This window comes from Oculina patagonica, chromosome 3 (assembly GCF_052425735.1).
Source record: "Oculina patagonica isolate OP01 chromosome 3, crgOcupat, whole genome shotgun sequence".
NCBI classification, from domain to species: Eukaryota; Metazoa; Cnidaria; class Anthozoa; order Scleractinia; family Oculinidae; genus Oculina; species Oculina patagonica.
In genome coordinates, this window is record NC_135760.1 from 7963785 (window position 1) to 7984525 (window position 20741).

The 20741-nt window shown below is 39.1% G+C and overlaps 2 protein-coding genes across 2 annotated transcripts; both read left to right on the plus strand.

The window, feature by feature from the left end:
* The first annotated feature begins 43 nt into the window (after positions 1-43).
* On the plus strand, positions 44-5994 carry LOC144646328 (uncharacterized). Its single transcript, XM_078505879.1, has 3 exons — positions 44-1725; positions 3278-3677; positions 4674-5994. The coding sequence occupies exons 1-3, from the start codon at positions 439-441 to the stop codon at positions 5231-5233; spliced, it is 2247 nt and encodes a 748-aa protein (XP_078362005.1). The 5' UTR covers positions 44-438; the 3' UTR covers positions 5234-5994.
* Positions 5995-6964: 970 nt separating this feature from the next.
* On the plus strand, positions 6965-14742 carry LOC144646329 (uncharacterized). Its single transcript, XM_078505880.1, has 4 exons — positions 6965-7239; positions 8107-8678; positions 9471-9840; positions 10588-14742. The coding sequence occupies exons 1-4, from the start codon at positions 7068-7070 to the stop codon at positions 14577-14579; spliced, it is 5106 nt and encodes a 1701-aa protein (XP_078362006.1). The 5' UTR covers positions 6965-7067; the 3' UTR covers positions 14580-14742.
* The last annotated feature ends 5999 nt before the right edge of the window (positions 14743-20741 follow it).

Sequence of the window (20741 nt, forward strand, 5' to 3'; positions counted from 1 at the left end):
TGACAACAAATGCCCAAAATGCCTCTTGCACCGGAGGCCAGGTAGCTTGTATAGTAAACAGCAAATACCTCACCTCCCTTCTCACTTCTGAAAGTTAAACAAGACAAGCATTTTTCTCTGTTAGCAGATAATTAGCTTTTTGTACCATCGGGATTAAAAGGATCTTTTCTTTTGCGCGGAAAAAGGTTGTCCCTCCCTCTCTTTGTCCCGTACGTTTTGTGTGTTCTGTTTTGTTGCGTTAGTCAAGTTACACTAGTTGCCAAGGTAACGTGGTTAATTAACACCCTCTGCTGCATTCGCATTGGCCGCATATATTATGCTTGCAGAGTGGATTTGTTTGCCTGATCTAAAGGCGAAGAAGGGGTAAGCAGACGTTTAGAAACTTTTGTCTTTACGCGATGTGTTTATAGTTTTGCCGACCACAATTTATAAAAAAGAATGGACGAGGAGAAGACAGCCAGTGAATCTCCAGACGATGGCGATCGAGTCCTCGACGCTGATGAGGTTAAAAGCGGCGATAATGTTGACAATGCAAATGTTCCAATATCGAACGATCTGACTACGAAAGATCATATACATTTGACAGGTAATGAAGATAGTGTGGAACAAGTAGAAGAAAACATCAACGAATCAGACGGAAAAGACGGCAAGAATGAAGAGAACGGCGCCCAGACAGACGACGATATACAGCCTGAACGGCTTGAAGTCCCTAAAGCGACACCAGATGTCAAGGAAAATAGCGGAGAAAGTAACTCTGATAACGCAAGTTCGCACGAAGGATCGAGCGAATCTACATCTCCAAGTAAGTCGGTCAGTCCGCGGAAAGCGAAGAGAAGAGCTATCTTTGTATCGTATGCGCCGGAGGCGAGTTTCATCGAGAAACGTTTAATCTCTTATACAATCAAAGAATTGAAAAACATCGGATTTTGCGACGATATTTGGTTCGATAAAGATGACGGAGTGCCTATAGAAAGTCCATTCTGCTTTCAGCAGAGATTGGAGATTGCCGAAAAGTGTCGCGCATCTATTATGTTTTTATCTGAGGCCTACTTCAACTCCGGGGTTTGTCGCCACGAGGGAGAAATTTTACTCGATCGGGACGAAGAAAACGCTCACGACAACAGCGAAGAAGTTGAAAAGCCTGCAAAATTGTTCTGTATTAAATATAGCCGCAGCAAGCTCCCTCAAGAATACAAGCAGCTGGGGGAACGAGTACTTGACTTAAGTCACCATGCAGCTTCTAGCGTGGCTGAACTTTCTTCGGTGGTTGTGGGCGCTTTTAGCGAAGCCCTGGAGAGGTACGCTCCACAATACGGGATGCGCATTCCGTCTCCTCCAAGTGAACCTGATATTTTAAAACTAGACCGACAAAAGCCAGTGTCTACGTGGAATATACCCGATGTGCAGGCCTGGCTTGCTTCGCTGAAAATGCAAGCGCACTGCGCGCTCAGCTTCGAAGAGAATGAAATCGACGGCTATTTGTTGGTTTCCATGAGTGAAATTGACATGGAAAGCCATTTAAATGTTGACAGTCGAGTAGCAAGGCGGAAACTTCTGCAGCAAGTCAAGAAAATTCAAGATGATCAAGCACAGTTCAAGGAAAATTGGTACTTGAAGTGTAAAAAGAGCAAAGTTAAGGAAGATACTGTCTATGTTATTTGCGATCCAAATGATGCCCGGTTTTATCAGAACCTGCGAGCGGATTTAGCGCACAAAAACCTCCAGGTAAAATTTAATTAGAATTCTCAATTAGCGATTTAACAGTCACGCTATTGTGTTATATATTAACTTAATTAGCATGTCAATGGATTTGTGTAGGAATAATGTAGGATACAAATATCGTTTCCACAACTCATTACAGAGATTGATTCACGCTTTTCTGTTAATTGAAAACAATATATTTGCACTTATCATATCGCGTAAACCCGCGATAAAATTACCCTCTCGCAGATCCACAGTCAGAATTTGCAAAGCCCCATTTTTATCTAGACACAGACAGAGAAAAATAGGTATAAGCTGTTTTACTTAGCATTTTCATTAAAAAAGTCTTTAACTGTGTCACGAAATTGATAGTCAAAATCTAAGACTGTTTATTTACACAACTTGACAGCCAGGTTCAAAACTGCGTTAACTTTTTGACGCGCGTGTTGCCGCGCTCCACGCTTGAACACTTGACTAATTCGCGCACGAAATTTTAGCTAATTTGATCGATAAAAGTGTGTGGCTGCCAGAAAGCCTGTTCTGAAAACGTTTATTTCGGCTCGTTATTTTTTCAGGAACAAGTAAATAAACTTAGCTGAAGTATTTACGTTCCTGCTTAGATTACCAAAAATTATTTTTCGCAAAAAAAAGGGGTATGGAGAGGAGGGAAGTAATATTATGTTGATGGATGTTTTTGATGTTTTTTTCCCAATATTATTTTTCGCACGTTAATAGTTTCAGCGCTTAACGTATTTAAAAAAATAACGCAACTTAATATTAACCCAAATGGAAGGACAAAATGGTTTAGAATAAAGGATAAAGAAATGATAGGGTAATATTACTGATAAAGGACATTAACCCGAATGTCCCGAATGGCACAAAGAAGACATCTTTTTGGTAACAAAAGGAACAGACGAAAAAAGAAAAGATAAATCGCATATATATCGTTCGATATGCGAGTTAGAAAGATCCCTCTGAGAGAAATTAAAACTTTTGTATATTTATGAGCTTCCAAGTTTGAGCAAAAATAACAGAAATTCACAGCATAATGTCTAGTGTCGCGGAAATAAGGTTAGGCGGCAAGTTATTAATGACGGTGAAATTAACACTTCAATTCAAAAATTCGCGTTAATTTTATGGATCGTTAATTTCCTTCAATTTATGAGGTACATTACGATGTGAAGGAGCTTATTTTGATTGGTTCACGAGCTAAAGTATAGGAAAGCGTAGAAATGGACTGTTATTTACAAGTAAAACGCTTAGAAAAGAAGCTAAAAGAGTGAAGTATTTGAACTGCATATTTTGTAGGCTTGAGGAAGGGCTTTCATTTTCCCACGAAGCAAGAATTACCTTTTCTTTCAAAAATGGAACATAAAAGGGTAAGGGAATGGAACTTGGGGTGAAGCCTCCCCGTAAAAGACTCTGTCGATAATCCCCCTGGGGGGGGGGGGGGTTGGGATTTAAGTGCTTCAACTGCTTTTGAACTGATTTATCCAGTATAGTGGCATATGCATGGTTGCAGGAGTGTATAAAACTGTGGGATACAAACTAACTCTTTTTTCTACTTTCTTCACAGGTGTTCAAACATGAACGGCTTGGACAATCCAGAGAGGAGTTCTTACAGCTCAATTCTGCACACCTGGCCGCCTGCAGTCACGTGATCATCCTCCTTACCACCGCAGCTGCCACGTCACTGTTCGTGTACAACGAGGTTCTTTTCGCTGATTGGCTGGGTAAACCTTTCGTGGTTGCCATGGCAGCAAATTCGTGGGATAAACTTCGCCCGAACATGCAAGCCATACTGGGAGGGTGTCCCGCGGTGAATTTTGAGGGAAACCCTTATGAAGATAGCATTGACATTCTGTTGTACCACTTGAAACCTTTTCGTACCATGCCTGCAGTTATCCTGGAGCAAGATTTCTTGGATAGAATGGTCGAGGGCCTCAAACCTTTAAGAGTTCTTGCAGCGCTTCCTGGTAGGTGTAAGGGACGGACCATTATTTTCTTGGGGGGGGGGGGGGAAATTTTTTTTTTTTTTTTTTTTTTTTTTTTTTTTTTTTTTCTCTCTTTTTTTTTTTTTTTTTTTTTTTTTTTTTTTTTTTTATTTTTTTTTTTTTTTTATATTTTTTTTTTTTTTTTTTTCCCCCCCATAAATTATTTTTTTTTTTTTTTTTCCCCCCCCCCCCCCAAAAAAAAAAAAATCCCCTAAATGAAAAAAGTCGCTTTTCTGGAGAAAAAAGTAACAAGAGTTGTAAAGTTTCGCTATGGTTGGTATGAATGACTACTTCAATATAGAGAATATAGCACTCTCTCTTTTTTGCTACGTAGGCTGGAAGTCTTCAGGAAACTTGTTTATCTTTGGAAAAGTTCGAAAATCGATCGGAAACGTTCGTAAGGCCTTCGAACAACAATCGGAGAATCCTCGGAAGTCGCTTCAGTCTAAAAACTACACAGAAAACAAAAAGTTGCTAGAACGGAAAAAGGTGGTCCAAATATAAAAAAAAACCTGCCGCGTTATTTGGGACAGTCTTTGTCCCCCACGTTCCAAAACGCTCCGCCTCCTCGGCGCTATACTGAAAATCCGTGGAACGAACGCGAAAATGAAGCTTGATCCCCCTCGCTATTTTCGCGCTAGTTTCACGGATTTTATGGCGAAAAAGAGAGACTGCTCGCAGTCTAACTGAACGTCAATAAGAACATTTAAAAGTTTAGAGAACAAGTAGCGTTTTGGTAAATGTTTAATTTTCAAGTTGTTTTGTTCCATCATAAATTAGAAAACTGCGTCAAACTTTTCAAAAGTTTCACTTGAGCTTGCTAGACTTGTTGCACGTCATAATTATACCTAGTAACAAAAACCTAGCAACCAAATCGACAGTCTTTTCACCCTCACACCAGATGATTCTTTATACTGCCTTGTTCGCGCGCTGAAAACGTATACTGTACACTGATAATTTTAATGTTTTCCCTTACAGATAAAAGCAGTGTAGATAAGGAGGAAATATCTCCGCAGACAAGCCTCTTCCTCAGTTATCACTGGGATGTTCAAAACAAAGTGCAAGTTCTTGTTCAGTACTTGGAGAGTCACGGCTATCAGTGTTGGACGGATGTGAGTAACGCAAACAAGCGTCACGCAACTAGTAACTCGCCCAGTCACGAAAGCGCCCCAAATCAGATTCAGCGGAACATCAAAGCGGCCGCAGCTGTTGTGTGTTGCGTGACACCCAAGTACATTTGCTCGGAGAATTGTACAAAGGACCTTAACCTTGCTGTATCCATGAACAAACCGGTAGTTCCCGTGATGCTTCAATGGCTGGCATGGCCGCCGGAGGGTGGTCGGGTGCGTAGGATTTTGGCGCCTTTACAGTGTATCGACATGAGTAATGAGAGTCTCTTTAGGAGGAACCTGAGCACTGTTGAGAGCCACTTAAAGAAATTCGCGGGAAAACAAAGTCCACGTGATAGGCACGTTATAGAGCACGTGCAAATCGCCAAGAATCCGAAGCTTCAACAAAAATCGCAGCAAAAAGCGTAAATCAACAAGCGTCTTTGACAAATAACGTGTGAATTTCTCCCCACTTTGGCCCCGCCCTTTAATACCGTACGACTCAGGAGTCCCAATCACTGGTCGTGAAAAGTGTCTTGTATAAAAAGCAACACATCCTGTCTAATTTTAGCAATGACAAGAAAAACTTAACGAAGCCTCTTTTGGTTGATCAAGAATATATTTTAAGATCCAATCAGATATGCGGCGTAGTGGCAAATTCATGCTGGAAATCTGTGTGTTTTGGGGAAGGGGTAGGGGCAAATTTCTTTCGGAGAGCTGACACGTAATAACTATTCTTTTGTCAGCGCACCAGTTATTGAGGTGTTCTGTACCACCATCTTCGGCCCTTTGAGCCTCATTTGACAAATTGAGTTAGTCCCTGTTTTTTCCCCTCCCCCTCCCCCACGTGAATTTGCCACTTCAGATAGGTATGACACAATTTTATCACAATTTCACTGTTGTGGCTGAGTGCGTCGGTTTTTACTGAAACCTATTCATGACACTTCAGACTGTTCATCATTTTCGAAACATTGTTAAAGCGGGAACAAAATCGACAGAAAACACTACGAAAGAAAGGCAAGGAACAATAGAAAAGATTTTAAGTGAGCATTAATTAGAGATCAATGATTGCAATGGACTTGAACTGGGGTATAGACAGAAACAAGAAAAAGATATTTTAAACAGAGATATGTTTGTTAATTCAATTCTGTAATATAGCCAAATATGTTTATAAATGAGGGTGATTGAAATTTATCGTCTTTTGTCTTTCATGACGATCAGAATTTCTCTACCATGAGCGTCCCGCATGTCTTTTGCGAGTAGTATTTCCAAACTTCCGACAAACTCATTTTGCGGGCAAACTTAAAGTTCAATTTAATTCGGTTAAACTTGGTGCTCCATCGTTTTGTGAACTTGCACACTCAAGGAACGAATCTTGATTCTCGGTTCGCCTGTATTCATCCAAAATACAAATTATCGCAGATAATCCATGCATGTTTTTCGCTACTGCAGCAAACCCTTAATAGATCCAGTCATGTAGGTTTGGTTCTACATATTTCCTGTAGATTAAAGTCAGTATGCTGCACAAAAGTGACAAAGGTTTAAATTACAGGTTTGTTGGTTGTGTAGCTCACCAGTTTTTTTCTGCAACAGGTTGCTCCGGCATGCCCATACAATTTTCGCCAAAAAAAAATATCTTCAAGAAATAAAAGTGTAAATTCTCTTCATTTGAATCTATCAGAATAGACACTCTTACTCAGTGTCCTCGTTGCAAAGTATTGATCCAACTAAGTAACAACAACGACAGCAAACATTTTATTTCTTCTAAGTATAAAGCATACGTCACAAATTTTCACCTCCCACAATAAGCAGGGCCTTGTATTCGAGGCAGGTGGTGAAGACGAAAATTATCAAATCATAATACGGGTAAAATGATAGAAGTGTTTTAAAACAAGTTATAATTTAAAAAAATTCAGGAACTTTCAAAATCACAAGGAACCCACATCATTCCTGGCACACGAGCTTCAGGTTTTGAAAAGGCGTATTTTTAAAGTATGTGCTTCTAAATCGATACTTTGTGTTCTAACCGAACGCATATTTATAATACTATTTGCTGCATGCACACGCGCGCGCGCGCACGAAGAACCATTCTATCGCCAAGACCACTTATAAATTAGAACCTACGACATAAATCGTAGACAATGCTGCTGAAAGTTTTTGTAACCAACGGAATAAAAAAATGGGCTGAATAGAGGTACCTATAGCGATCGCCGTTTTCCAACGGCAGAACACAGCGAAACAAAACATGGTGTAACTTTCCAACATGTTGGCTAGTGTTAGAAGATTTTGGCGATATCAAGTGGACAGCGGATGGGCCTGGGTCGTGTGCTTTGCTTCGTTCTTTGTGCAATGTGTTGTATTCGGGACTATACAGTCTTTTGGGACACTTTTTATTTCATTGCTTAACGATTTTAACTCTGGAGAATCTGCAACAGGTACGCTATTTGTTTCAATGCATATTATTTTAAACTTGACTGACATTTATATTTAATACTGTCAATTTTTTTTAACGGATCCCTCTACAAGACGGACACCTGGTGTTGTCCCCCCCCCCCCCCCCATACCGTTTTTCAGTCATTTTAAGGGGTCATGAATGGTCCCTCAAAATTTCACGTTTTTCGCATTTCTCGCAATTTTTCTCAAATTTTTTTTGGGTTTCTTTTCCCTTCTTCTCTTTTTCGTTTTTTTTTGAAGGTAGTTTTTTGAAAAGTCTTTTTCTCCCAATTTTTTTTTTTTTTTTTCTCTTCCCCCAAAAAAAAACCCCCTTCCCCCTTCTCCCAAATTTCCCAAAAACCATTTTTATCCCCCTTTACTGTAGTTACTATACTCCCTATAAGACGGACATCCCCCATTTCACGTTTTCGAGATTCATCATTTGAAATTAGAATTCGTGGACCTGTTGATGCGAAAAGAAATCTATCCCGTGCCGAAGAGAGTGTCGTTGGGTATGGGAAAGGAAACATTACCTCATAACTGTAGTTATTTCCTACATCACTGACAGCGACGAAGCCGAATGGTCAGGAAAAGCGGAACAGGGTTTTGAGGCCATCACTGGACCCCTGGCAAGATATTACTTACCCAAACAGTATATCAAAATTTGTTGGCAAGTTCCTGCTTCACCGTAAAATAATACTCGTAAAAGCCCTTCATCATCTGTTCCAAAACGAGTCGCCTGTGAGACCATCTTTCACATAGTTATAATTAACGATAGATTTCTCCTTTGTCCGCCATACTTTATTTTCTAAACAACATCTTCTTTGTAAGTGTGCAATATCTGCTACGTTATTTTCATTTGTACACAGCATGGGTCGGTTCTTTGGGATATGGATTTCTCTTTGTCATCGGACCTATCACAACAGCCCTGTGTGAACAACTCGGATGCCGCGTCATGGCATGCACAGGCAGTGTGCTGACCACCTTCTCCTTGCTTTTGACGTCATTCGCTCCCAATATCTCCAGCATGTACTTCACGTTTGGCGTTCTGTGGGGGACTGGAGGCAGCTTCCTGTTCTTCTCCGGACTGCTTATCCTGAGGTTCTACTTCAACAGAAACATTTCTCTTGCTAACGGCATCACCATGACAGGAGCTGGATTCGGAACGCTCGTCTTCAATGTCATGCTGCAGGAACTCGACGAAGAATACGGCTGGCGCGGAGGAATGCGCGTTTTAAGCGTATTTGCTGCCTTAACGTTCCTGTGCGGATGCGCGTATATTCCACCACCGGCGGACTACTTACCGTTCGAACGGCCGAGCCTCTGGTTTCGGCTGAAGAGGCTCATTGATCCACGCCCATGGAAGGAGAAAGCCTTTACGATGTGGGTGTTATCATTGTCCTTCATCCTTTTCGCATACTTCTTTCCATACACATATCTGGTAAGTAAAACTCAGTGACTGTTAAATTGCTTATACTGAATACCAGTCACAAAATCCGTCCTAAATGCGGCTCTAACTATGGGCATTCATAGGGTTAGTGATCCCGGAGAATTTTGTGAGTGGGGTTAAGGTCACAGTGCGACAACGTTCATACATTTCAAATCGAAATGACTTGCTGCGCGTTCAAACTGATATGTAATACAATTATCTTAGGCAACTCATCAGGTTGTCAAAATTTCATGCACTTGTAAACGACAACTCTTTCTCAAGACTACGTACTATTAACACCCGAAGGGACTCCTATATGAAAGGGGCGGGGATGCTCGTCGGATCGGACATTTTGATAAAAAAAACCCTAAAAGAGGCCAATCTGGGTGTGACTCAAGCCTTTCAAAAGATATCAAAAACCTAAGAATAGAATTTATTTTCTTATATTTATTCAAGTGCAGCCCTAAACAAGACCATAATGGCTAAAATTATTGGTGTTTTGCCCGAAACACCCCTAAGTGAGACCAGAAATCCGAAATTTACACCCCTAAGCGAGACGACGAGCATTCCCTCCCCTTTCATATGCGAGCCCCCCCCCCCCCCCCGGAGATTAACAATTACAAATCTTAACAAATCTCTACTTGAATTGCTCTCATTGCTGGGTCTAACAAACCTATCGTATAAATGAGTGAAAGGAGTTGTAAGGTAATCATATACTAATCGTGGCTCATGTTACTTACCCGAACGACTTCACACACCCAAATGTCGAAATCTCTACTAACATCATTGCCATTTTTACTGTAGGTCCGCATGGCAATGACACTAGGTGTCCCCGTCTCTCAAGGGGCCCTTTTGCTTGGCTATCTCTCAATATCCGCCATATTTGGTAAACTCCTGTGCGGCCGGTTGGCGGATCTCCCGCGCGTCCGATGCCTGTACATTTTCGTTATTTCAGCAACCATTCTGAGCCTGTCTTCGATGTGTGTTACAGCGGCCAAAAGTTATCACGGCCTGCTCGCTTACACGTTAGTTGCTGGATTCTTTGACGGTTGCTTTGTTGTGACAGTCCCACTTATTACGCAGGATATTGTTGGAAAAGACCTTATGGCCAAGGCACTCGGGAGCTTGTATGGCGTTGTAGCATTTCCTTTGACTTTGGGACCTCCTGTTCTAGGTGAGTGAGTGAGTGAGAGACTTTATTTAATGAGGGTGACCCGTGACAGTAACTTAATTTACTGATAAACTTGGGGTCCTCAGCTTAAAATGGGTCTGGGGTCTAGGTAAAGCTAAATTACTGGAGGAATAGGATTGCGAAGACTGGTGTATTTAATTTCAATACTTGCAGTAAAAGAAATTAGTACTTTTAGAAGGCTCCCTGGGTCGGCTTGGTGAAGATAACCACAACTGGGAAAACAAGCAGCGATAGGTAAAGGGCTTCAGTTTCATCTCAGAACTCTCCAAACAAACTGCAACAAACTTTAAACGTAAATGCTTATGAAACATGATATTGAAATGATGACGATCCTAACTTAGAATCGAAACCTAAATGCGCAAGCAATTATTCGCATCGCAATTTGATTAAAAATACCTTTCTTTTCCCCGTCTACTTTTTTTGGTAGTGTTTTCTTAGACCTACTTCAAAACTAAAACATCTTTCACAAAAGCTGTCCTTTAACAATCAAAATTCGATCGATGTAACTAAATAAACATCTAAGATTCAAACAACTATTCGATGAAGATTTGTGAAAAATTGCGTTTGTGGTTTCTAAAAACCAACCACTGCACTTAATTTCCAGTCGTTTTGGATCGGCGTCAAGAAAAAAAATCTAGGGTCTTTCTTGTTCCGGCTTTACATAACTGTTCTTTTTTATGGGATTCCACTGCTAATCATTATTTTTTATCATTTTATTTTTTGTTAAAGGGGAACTGTACAAGTCCACTGATTCCTTCAAAACAGCTTTCTTTGTTTCCTCTGGTTTTGTTCTTGTCGGTGTAAGCTTGATCTACATCGTTCAGAGGATTCGTCCAGATCTGATTCACAAGCAAGAGCCTAGCAGACAAGAAGTGTACGATTCGTCTGTGATGCCTTCACCAAGCATTCATTCCGCAAGTGTGGTAGATACCTTGAGTGGCATGTTTGTCACAGAACAGGGACTGTCTGCCTCTCACTTAGATCCAATGGAAATAGGCTCTTACCAACGATTCGATAGTTTTCGCCGTGAGGATTCAAGAGCAACGTTGTCAGAGCCTTTCCATGGGCGAAGGGCAAATCAGACAGAGATAGAAGCCGTATACAGGCATGCTGTTGACAATTTGTCAAACATCAGTGAAGTAACAGGACATCATCGCGAAGGATCAGATACAAGTGACATTCCAAAAGCTAACGTTCCTGAACAATCTCACACGAGCAGTGTCTTCAGTGGATCGATGCTGTCATCATCAGAAATGCCGTTAGAGAATGTCGATTCTCCCACAGGTTTACAAAACGCCCTGGAGGCGACAGACGATTTACCAAAGGCAAGCGAATCTGGTGCAACTCTTGTGGGTGCAAATATGGGAGAGTCCCTTCATGTAGATGAAGGCGGTATCAGCATACCTGGTGATGGCATCATGATACAAGAAGGTGATCAGCAGGAACTCGCAACCGGCCCAGCCGTTGGCACACAGACTGTTCTGGAAGTAGGGGGCAGCGAGAAGCCTGAGAGCGATGATTTTGATTTATCCACAAAAATTCAACCGTTACAAGTGGGACTGGAAAATGAAGAACTGATTTCACCGGAGCCAATGATAACTGAAAACAGAGACATGGAGCTTGGAGTGGAATTGGTTAAGCTACCCCCTCCTTCTGAAAGTGATCATAAAAGAAGAACCGGTCCTCCGGAGTCATCAAATGAAGAAAGTGATACTGTCAGTTTTTCCGGCACGGATGACTTTGGCAACGATGTCGTGAAAACGTTAATACCAAAGACAAAAGAAGTAGACTCTGATGAACACACATTTCAAGATAGCGATGGGAGTACAACAATAACTCTATTCATGACAGGTCCACCGGAAAAGGAGGAAAATATGGAATTACAAGTTGTAAATGAGGTGCTTGAAATGGTTCGCATTCCACCACCCCCGGTAATACCACGCACAGGGCAGCTGGTAGCGTTGGAAAGCGACACAACTGAGGATCGGAAAAATACATCCCCTTGCGAGGTGAAATTGAATACTGATCAAGATGACCTTTATGAAAAAGAAGTGGCTGATGATAATTCTTCTTGCAGAGATGTGTCCATCGCTCAACGCAAAGAAAGATTACATCTTGCCATTATTGACCAACTTAATCTGTTAAGTGAAAGACTTGAAGCAGTTGCCGCTCGCCAGAGTGAGGAAGAGGATTATGGGGACGGTGACAAACCAGATCAAAGACCTCCATTCTCACCAGCACTTCAGAGCTTGCCTTTAACTCCTCGTTATTCCGCAAATCAAAGTGTACCACTCACACCTGTCCGTTCGTGGTCAAGTTTTCTCAACACCCCAGCACCAACTCCACGCCAAACACCTCCAAGTGCGTTTCACACAACAGCACCAACTCCTATTCATACTCCACTTACACCAGCTCAAGGTGTGTCAGGAATTTGCACGCCTAGTGATGTATCTGGGGCTAACCCTTCACGGTCAAATGTTTATGAAACGGAACAGATGAATTTTCACGATTCCACCAATTGGGACGACATAATCGACGTCTGCAGCAGCCCTTCTCCTTCTCAGGATGCTGTCAGCCGACATCGGAGCAGAAGTTCTTCAACCTCTGAATTTGGGCAAGAATTTGTGCTTAACGAATGGAGTATAAGAGAACCGCATGGATCGACGGAGGCATTCTCTTCAAAACCGTCAAGTGGAACCAACTCCTTAGTTTCGAATAGCGCCAGATCACTGGCTGACTTGAACAGCGTGAGTGAACCTATCGATGTTGTTGATATCACGATCAATGGAAGCCACAGAGGACACATGAACTCCCCTGAAAAGTACAGTCCCACCCAGCAACTGGAACCTTCGGTTGGTATGTGTCTACCACCAAAGCCATATGTACAGAACGAAAATACAGACGCTTCCGGAGAAAATCCGTTTTCGCAGCCATGCTTAGATTTCAATACGACAGAGCTCCAAACAAACCCACTGAACGACTCAAGCCAAATGGTAGCCACAAATTTCTTCCAAACCTTGGCACAAGAGGTACCACAAGATGTACCAAGGGAAGAGCATTTATATGGTGATGTGTCTCATCCACAAATAACTTACCAACAATTTAGCACTTCAGATCCAAAGGAAAATTATGACGAGTCAGCAGGTCCAAATGAACTGAAATCAGACACAGCGTTTATTTATTGTGAACCTAAATTGGCAAGTATTCCCCAACCAGAAGATTTTTCAAACACTTCTCCTGCGTCCAAACAACAAAAAAAGTCAGAATTCATAGCAGATTCAAGTGAACTCCAGATACAGAAATCCTGCTTTGATCCAAGCCCACTGGACTCAAAATTAAACCCATTTTTGGAATCAGACAAAAACGAATTTTCGGAAATTACTCAACATCATCCATTTCAAAAGTCACCGGACGGATTGCCAGTTCGGTCGCCAAATCCATTCCAAATTCCTAGTGAAATAATTTCACAAGATGAACACCTCCTGTCTGTCTATCAGCCAAAAGGATTGCCTATCGTCAAGGAACATTGCACAACCGAGCAAATAGAGGCGTCCTTATCTCAGAGTAGGTCGTTGACTCGGATTTCGCCAGAATTGAAGACATCGCCTCAAGCAACGGAGTCATATTTTCAACCCAATTGTACTGACAATCTGGTTGAACAACAAGCAGTGTCTCAGCAAATTAATTTCGCTGAAGAGGACTCACAAAGATCATCAGAAGAGTCGGAAACTGTTGTTTCAGACCATACATTCACCTCATCTGACGATACAGAACAGGAGACAGAACAGCAGCTGAGTAATCAAAGCACATGGACAATGTTTTCTCAAAGTAAAGAGGTCTTAATTTTTGAGATGGATACCGAAAGTGAATCATCTTCAGACAGTGCTGTGAAACATGAAAAAAACTCTTCTAGTTCGTCTAGGGATTCGAAAACAGGAAACGAGGTTTGTTTTACCGCCGATCAAGAGGATCTGTTTCCTCCACTACAGATCTTTTCTGACATAATCGACATCCCCACATCGAGTAGTCAAGGTATTCCTCTCAAACTACCTCCTCCACCAAGACAAACCCATCGGAAGCGAACGGACGTGTCAGATCTACCCAAAACAGGACACGCTCTTCCTAATACAATTGGTGGCAAGGATGGTGAATCCAAACAAATATCTTTAGTAGATAAGCACATTTTCAAAGAAACGGTTCTTCCACCTGAGGCAAAGTTAGTCGATGAGCATCGTGGATCTTTGAGACAACTAAAAGGTGGTAATGTTGTTGACACGCACCCTGTCTCAAGTGATGGAGATTTTTCGGCGACTGGGAATTCGGTGAGCGAGATTGAATCGGATTTGTTATCTGAATCTAAAATCGACGAGCTAACACAGAAACTGAGTGACAATTCAATATCTGTCACGGTGTGTCAAGAATTTGAATCAATTAAAGATGAAGACGAGACCTTCACAGGCGAGGAAGCTGATGATTCAAACCTAGATGGAGAAATGGCAAAGATTTCGTTCCACGATGACTTTGCACCTCTTTTAGTACAAAAAGATGAACCGATACAATATGTGAATCTTCGAGACCTTCCTGAAGATTGCCATGTTCTTCAGAAACGCCCTTCGACTACTTCGTCAACAGACGATTCTAGTACGTCCACAGATTCGAGTCTGTCAGAAAATGAAATGCCTTATAGTAAATTACACGAAGATACAGCAGAACAAGGATAATGATGAACAGTCTATAAACGTGATCACTAAAGGATGATTGAAAAGGTCCAGAGATGGGCCTACTAGACCAGGCCAGAAAACATTGAAATAAAACATTTGCTGCCTGAAGCCATATGTCGTTGTTGACGTTTTGAAATAAACATGAGATGAACATTATAATTTGTATTTTGTGACAATTCCTGACTTCCTTAGTTGCAAATTGTCAATTTCGATACAAAGTTCCCAACTTTGGCCCGACTGAACTTTGCAATTTAGCTAGTTGAGGAGAAACAAAACATGTTGTTTCAAATTCATGGCGATATCTGAACTCAATTTTTTTTAAAGGAAACATGTTAACTATGTTAACATGGCTAACATATTTAACATAGTTAACATGTCAACATGCTAACATGTTAACATTTTAACTATGTTAACTATGTCAAAATGTTTAACATAGTTAACATGTTAACATTAACATAGTTAACATGTTAACATGGTTAACATAGTTAACATAGTTAACATAGTTAACATAGTTAACATCGTTAACATGGTTAACATGAATAACATAGTTAACATGTTAACATGGTTAACATGTTAACATGTTAACATGGTTAACATGGTTAACATGGTTAACATGGTTAACTATAGTTAACATAGTTAACATGGTTAACTGAACATGGTTAACATAGTTAACAAAGTTAACTTGGTTAACCATGTTAACCATGTCAACCATGTTAACATGTTAACTAACCATAACTAGCCATGTTAACCATGTTAATATGTTAACTATGTTAACCATGTTAACATAGTTAACATGGTTAACATGGTTAACATGGTTAACATGGTTAACATAGTTAACATAGTTAACATGTTAACATTTTAACATGTTAACTATGTAAACTATGTTAACTATGGTTAACTATGTTAACTATGTTAAACATGTTAACATGTTAACCATGTTAACAATGTTAACCATGTTAACATGTTAACGTGTTAACTATGTTAACTATGTTAACCATGTTAACTATGTTAACCATGTTTACCATGTTATCATGTTAACAATGTTAACCATGTTAACATGTTAACTATGTTAACTATGTTAACATGGTTAACATAGTTAACATGTTAACATGGTTAACATAGTTGACATGTTAACATGTTTAACATGGTTAACATAGTTAACATGGTTAACATAGTTAACATAGTTAACATAGTTAACACGTTAACATGTTAACATGGTTAACATAGTTAACATGTTAACATAGTTAACATGGTTAACATAGTTAACATTGTTAACATGGTTAACATGGTTAACATGGTTAACATAGGTAACATGTTAAAATGTTAACATGTTTAACATAGTTAACATAGTTAACCATAGTTAACCATAGTTAACATGTTAACATGTTAACATTGTTAACATGGTTAACATAGTTACAATGTTAACATGGTTAACATGGTTAACATGGTTAACATGGTTAACATAGTTAACCATAGTTAACATAGTTAACATGTTAACATGGTTAACATGGTTAACATGGTTAACATGTTAACATGTTAACATGTTAACATAATTAACATGGTTAAAGATGAATTCCAGTCCGTACTGCGCAATCTCGGCTGCAATGTTTATGTGAGCCCACACGAAGGGAATGTTTACAAGCAAAACTAAAAATTCCGCGACAAACTTACCTTTTTCTTCATTATTAACGCCAGATATCCTTGCAGAACAAATAATAACGAGTAGAAGAACCTTGACGCTATTTCAAACCGACGTTTTAGCTCATCGGAACTTCTTGAACGAAACAAACTGTAATGGCGGACTAAAAAACGTCATGTATGCTGTCACCGAAGTGTAACGTTTCAACGAATTCAAAACAAAAACGTAAACAAACCCCGAGTCTGCGCAGTACGGACTGGAAATCATCTTTAACATAGTTAACATGGTTAACATGTTAACTATATTAACATGTTAACATGTTAACATAGTTAACATAGTTAACATGTTAACATGTTCCCGTTCGAACCTGAATTTTTTTGCTTGCTTTTCTCAACTGCTTAAGTTGAGTACATTACTGCGATGATCTTTCATTTGCTTAACATGTTAACCATGTAAACATTTTAACATGTTAACTATGTTAACATGTTAACATAGTTAACATGTTAACATGTTAAAATGTTGACATGGTTAACATAGTTAACATAGTTAACATAGTTAACATAGTTAACATCGTTAACATGGTTAACATGAATAACATAGTTAACATGTTAACATAGTTAACATGTTAACATGGTTAACATGTTAACATGGTTAACATGGTTAGTTAACATGGTTAACTATAGTTAACATAGTTAACATGTTAACATGGTTAACTGAACATAGTTAACATGTTAACATGGTTAACCATGTTAACCATGTCAACCATATTAACATGTTAACTAACCATAACTAGCCATGTTAACCATGTTAACATGTTAACTATGTTAACCATGTTAACATGTTAACTGTGTTAACCATGTTAACATAGTTAACATAGTTAACATGTTAACTATGTTAACGTGTTAACTATGTTAACTATGTTAACTATGTTAACCATGTTAACCATGTTAATAATGTTAACTATGTTAACCATGTTAACATGGTTAACATAGTTAACATGTTAACATGTTAACATAGTTAACATGGTTAACATAGTTAACATTATTAACATGGTTAACATGGTTAACATAGTTAACATGTTAAAATGTTAACATGTTTAACATAGTTAACATAGTTAACATAGTTAACACGTTAACATAGTTAACATGTTAACTATGTTAACTATGTTAACATGGTTAACATAGTTAACATGTTAACATGGTTAACATAGTTGACATGTTAACATGGTAAACATGGTTACATAGTTAACATGGTTAACATAGTTAACATAGTTAACACGTTAACATGTTAACATGGTTAACATAGTTAACATGTTAACATGGTTAACATAGTTGACATGTTAACATGGTAAACATGGTTAACATAGTTAACATGGTTAACATAGTTAACATAGTTAACATAGTTAACACGTTAACATGTTAAACATGTTAACATAGTTAACATGCTTAACATAGTTAACATTATTAACATGGTTAACATGGTTAACATAGTTAACATGTTAAAATGTTAACATGTTTAACATAGTTAACATAGTTAACCATAGTTAACCATAGTTAACATGTTAACATGTTAACATGTTAACATTTTAACATGGTTAACATAGTTAACATGGTTAACATAGTTAACATAGTTAACATGTTAACATGGTTAACATAGTTGACATGTTAGCATGGTAAACATGGTTAACATAGTTAACATGGTTAACATAGTTAACATAGTTAACATAGTTAACACGTTAACATGTTAACATGGTTAACATAGTTAACATGTTAACATGTTAACATAGTTAACATGGTTAACATAGTTAACATTATTAACATGGTTAACATGGTTAACATAGTTAACATGTTAAAATGTTAACATGTTTAACATAGTTAACATAGTTAACCATAGTTAACCATAGTTAACATGTTAACATGTTAACATGGTTAACATGGTTAACATGTTAACATTTTAACATGGTTAACATAGTTAACATGGTTAACATAGTTAACATAGTTAACATGTTAACATAGTTAACATGTTAACATGTTAACATAGTTAACATAGTTAACATGTTAACATGTTCCCGTTCGAACCTGAATTTTTTTCAGGCTTGCTTTTCTCAACTGCTTAAGTTGAGTACATTACTGCGATGATCTTTCATTTGCTTAATATGTTAACCATGTTAACATTTTAACATGTTAACATGTTAACTATGTTAACATGGTAACATAGTTAACATTCCTTCAAGCCAGAGCAGCCTCGAGAACCGCTAATGCCCCATAAAATTCCATCAAGGCCTTGGCAAAAAGTTGGCACAGATATGTTCTTCTTTGATGGGCGTCAGTACCTGATTACAGTTGATTATTACTCCTCTTTCTTCGAGGTTGACAAGCTTGAAAAGACAGACTCCAGAACAGTTATTGCGAAGTCGAAAATGCATTTTAGTCGTCATGGAATTCCGGAGGTTGTAATCTCCGACAACGGACCACAGTATTCTTCTGCTGAGTTTGCAAAGTTTGCAAATGACTGGCACTTTCAACACATCACATCCTCTCCGCGCTATCCCCAAAGTAATGGAAAGGTCGAGAGTGCTGTGAAAATCTGTGAAAACCTAATGAAGAAGGCAGCGTGTGGAAAGTTTGACCCGTACCTTGCTCTTCTAGACTACCGCAACACGCCCACAGAAATTGGTTCATCCCCAGCACAAAGGCTGTTCAGCAGAAGAACACGCAATTTGTTACCTCTGTCAAGTAAACAACTACAGCCTAACACACTTCCCCCACAAGCTGTCCAAGACAAGCTGATTAACTCTAAACAGAAGCAGGCTTTCTACCCGGGGGGGGGGGGGGGCACTCAAAAAAATTTTATACGGGGAGGCTCCGCCCCAAGCTCTTACCCCTTACCCTTTTATATACCATTTTCACAGAAATTGTACCCCTTTCGTATACCTTTTACTGAAAAAAGGTACCCCTTTCATATACCTAAAAGACATGGCATAGACTTAGAACAGGACGTTTTCTTGTCATTTTCATGTTGCACTTTATAAATTAAAATAATACAGCCATAAAGTGCGTCTGTTCGAAATATTTTAATTCAAGGCCCTTTTAAAAACCTAAATGACGGATTTACAAACCTTTTCATATACCTAAACTTGTGAAATCCCTACCCTTTTATATACCTGAAGCCTGAAAAAGGTACCCCTTTCGGGCGGAGCCTCCCCGTATAGGCCATTATATGGAGTACCCCCCCGGGGGCTTTCTACTACAACCTGAAAGGAAAAGCATTGCCTGAGTTGCAACCTGGACAGACAGTCAGGATGAAGAAGCCAAAAGAATCTACTTGGACAGAAGCTGTTTGCAAGAAAATGATTGGCCCACGTTCCTATGTTGTTGTATCGGGTGGCCAAACGTATAGGCGAAATCGCCGACAGCTGCGATCAGTGCCACAATCAGTTTCTCCAGCTATTGTGCAACCGGCATTTGAGCCACTGCGATCTTTGCCACAGGCAGATTCCCCATCTGTTGTGAAACCTGCAGCTGAACCTCTGCCTGTTGTGAAACCTTCAGCTGAACCTTCGCCTGTTGTGAAACCTGCAGCAGAGCATGTGGAACTTGCATCCAATCCGACTGTTACAAGGAGTGGTCGTATTGTGAAACCACCAGCCCGTTTTCAGGACTTTACTACTTAGACCTGCTAGACATTTTCTTTTTGGAACTCTGATTCATTGTTGAACATGTACACTATTGTTGTTTTTATTACTAAGGAACTCAGTCGCTTTTGTGCGAGAACTTTGTGAAAGACACTTTCTTTACAAAGGGGAAGATGCTGTGATATTGAATAAGTTTGCATAATTAAGTAACTAGTGCACATGACTCAGATTGTTATGTAACCGCGCCTCGGGTCTCGCGTGGTCTTGTTCGTCAGCCATTAAAAGTTGTTGTGTTAGCTTGGCCTCGGCGTCTTTACGTTGATCGTAACACATAGTTAACATGTTAACCATGTTAACATAGTTAACATGGTTAACATGGTTAACATGGTTAACATGGTTAACATGGTTAACATGGTTAACATGGTTAACATGTTAACATGTTAACATAGTTAACATGGTTAACATAGTTAACCATAGTTAACATAGTTAACATGTTAGCATAGTTAACATGGTTAACATGGTTAACATAGTTAACATGTTAACCATGTTAACATGGTTAACATTGTTAACATGGTTAACATGGTTAACATGTTAACATGTTAACATGTTAACATAGTTAACATGGTTAACATAGTTAACATAGTTAACATAGTTAACATAGTTAACATGTTAACATAGTTAACATGGTTAACATAGTTAACATAGTTAACATAGTTAACATAGTTAACATGTTAACATAGTTAACATGGTTAACATAGTTAACTATAGTTAACATAGTTAACATAGTTAACATGGTTAACATAGTTAACATGGTTAACATAGTTAACATGGTTAACATATTAAGCAAATAAAAGATCAGCGCAGTAATGTACTCAACTTAAGCAGTTGA

Bases quoted from the DNA above. Each gene is read 5' to 3' on its own strand.
- LOC144646328 (XM_078505879.1), top strand. From the start codon at position 439: ATGGACGAGGAGAAGACAGCCAGTGAATCTCCAGACGATGGCGATCGA. The intron at 1,726-3,277 runs GTAAAATTTAAT...CTTTCTTCACAG, and splicing joins TAGCGCACAAAAACCTCCAG to GTGTTCAAACATGAACGGCT. The intron at 3,678-4,673 runs GTAGGTGTAAGG...TTTCCCTTACAG, and splicing joins AGTTCTTGCAGCGCTTCCTG to ATAAAAGCAGTGTAGATAAG.
- LOC144646329 (XM_078505880.1), top strand. From the start codon at position 7,068: ATGTTGGCTAGTGTTAGAAGATTTTGGCGATATCAAGTGGACAGCGGA. The intron at 7,240-8,106 runs GTACGCTATTTG...ATTTGTACACAG, and splicing joins CTCTGGAGAATCTGCAACAG to CATGGGTCGGTTCTTTGGGA. The intron at 9,841-10,587 runs GTGAGTGAGTGA...TTTTTGTTAAAG, and splicing joins TTTGGGACCTCCTGTTCTAG to GGGAACTGTACAAGTCCACT.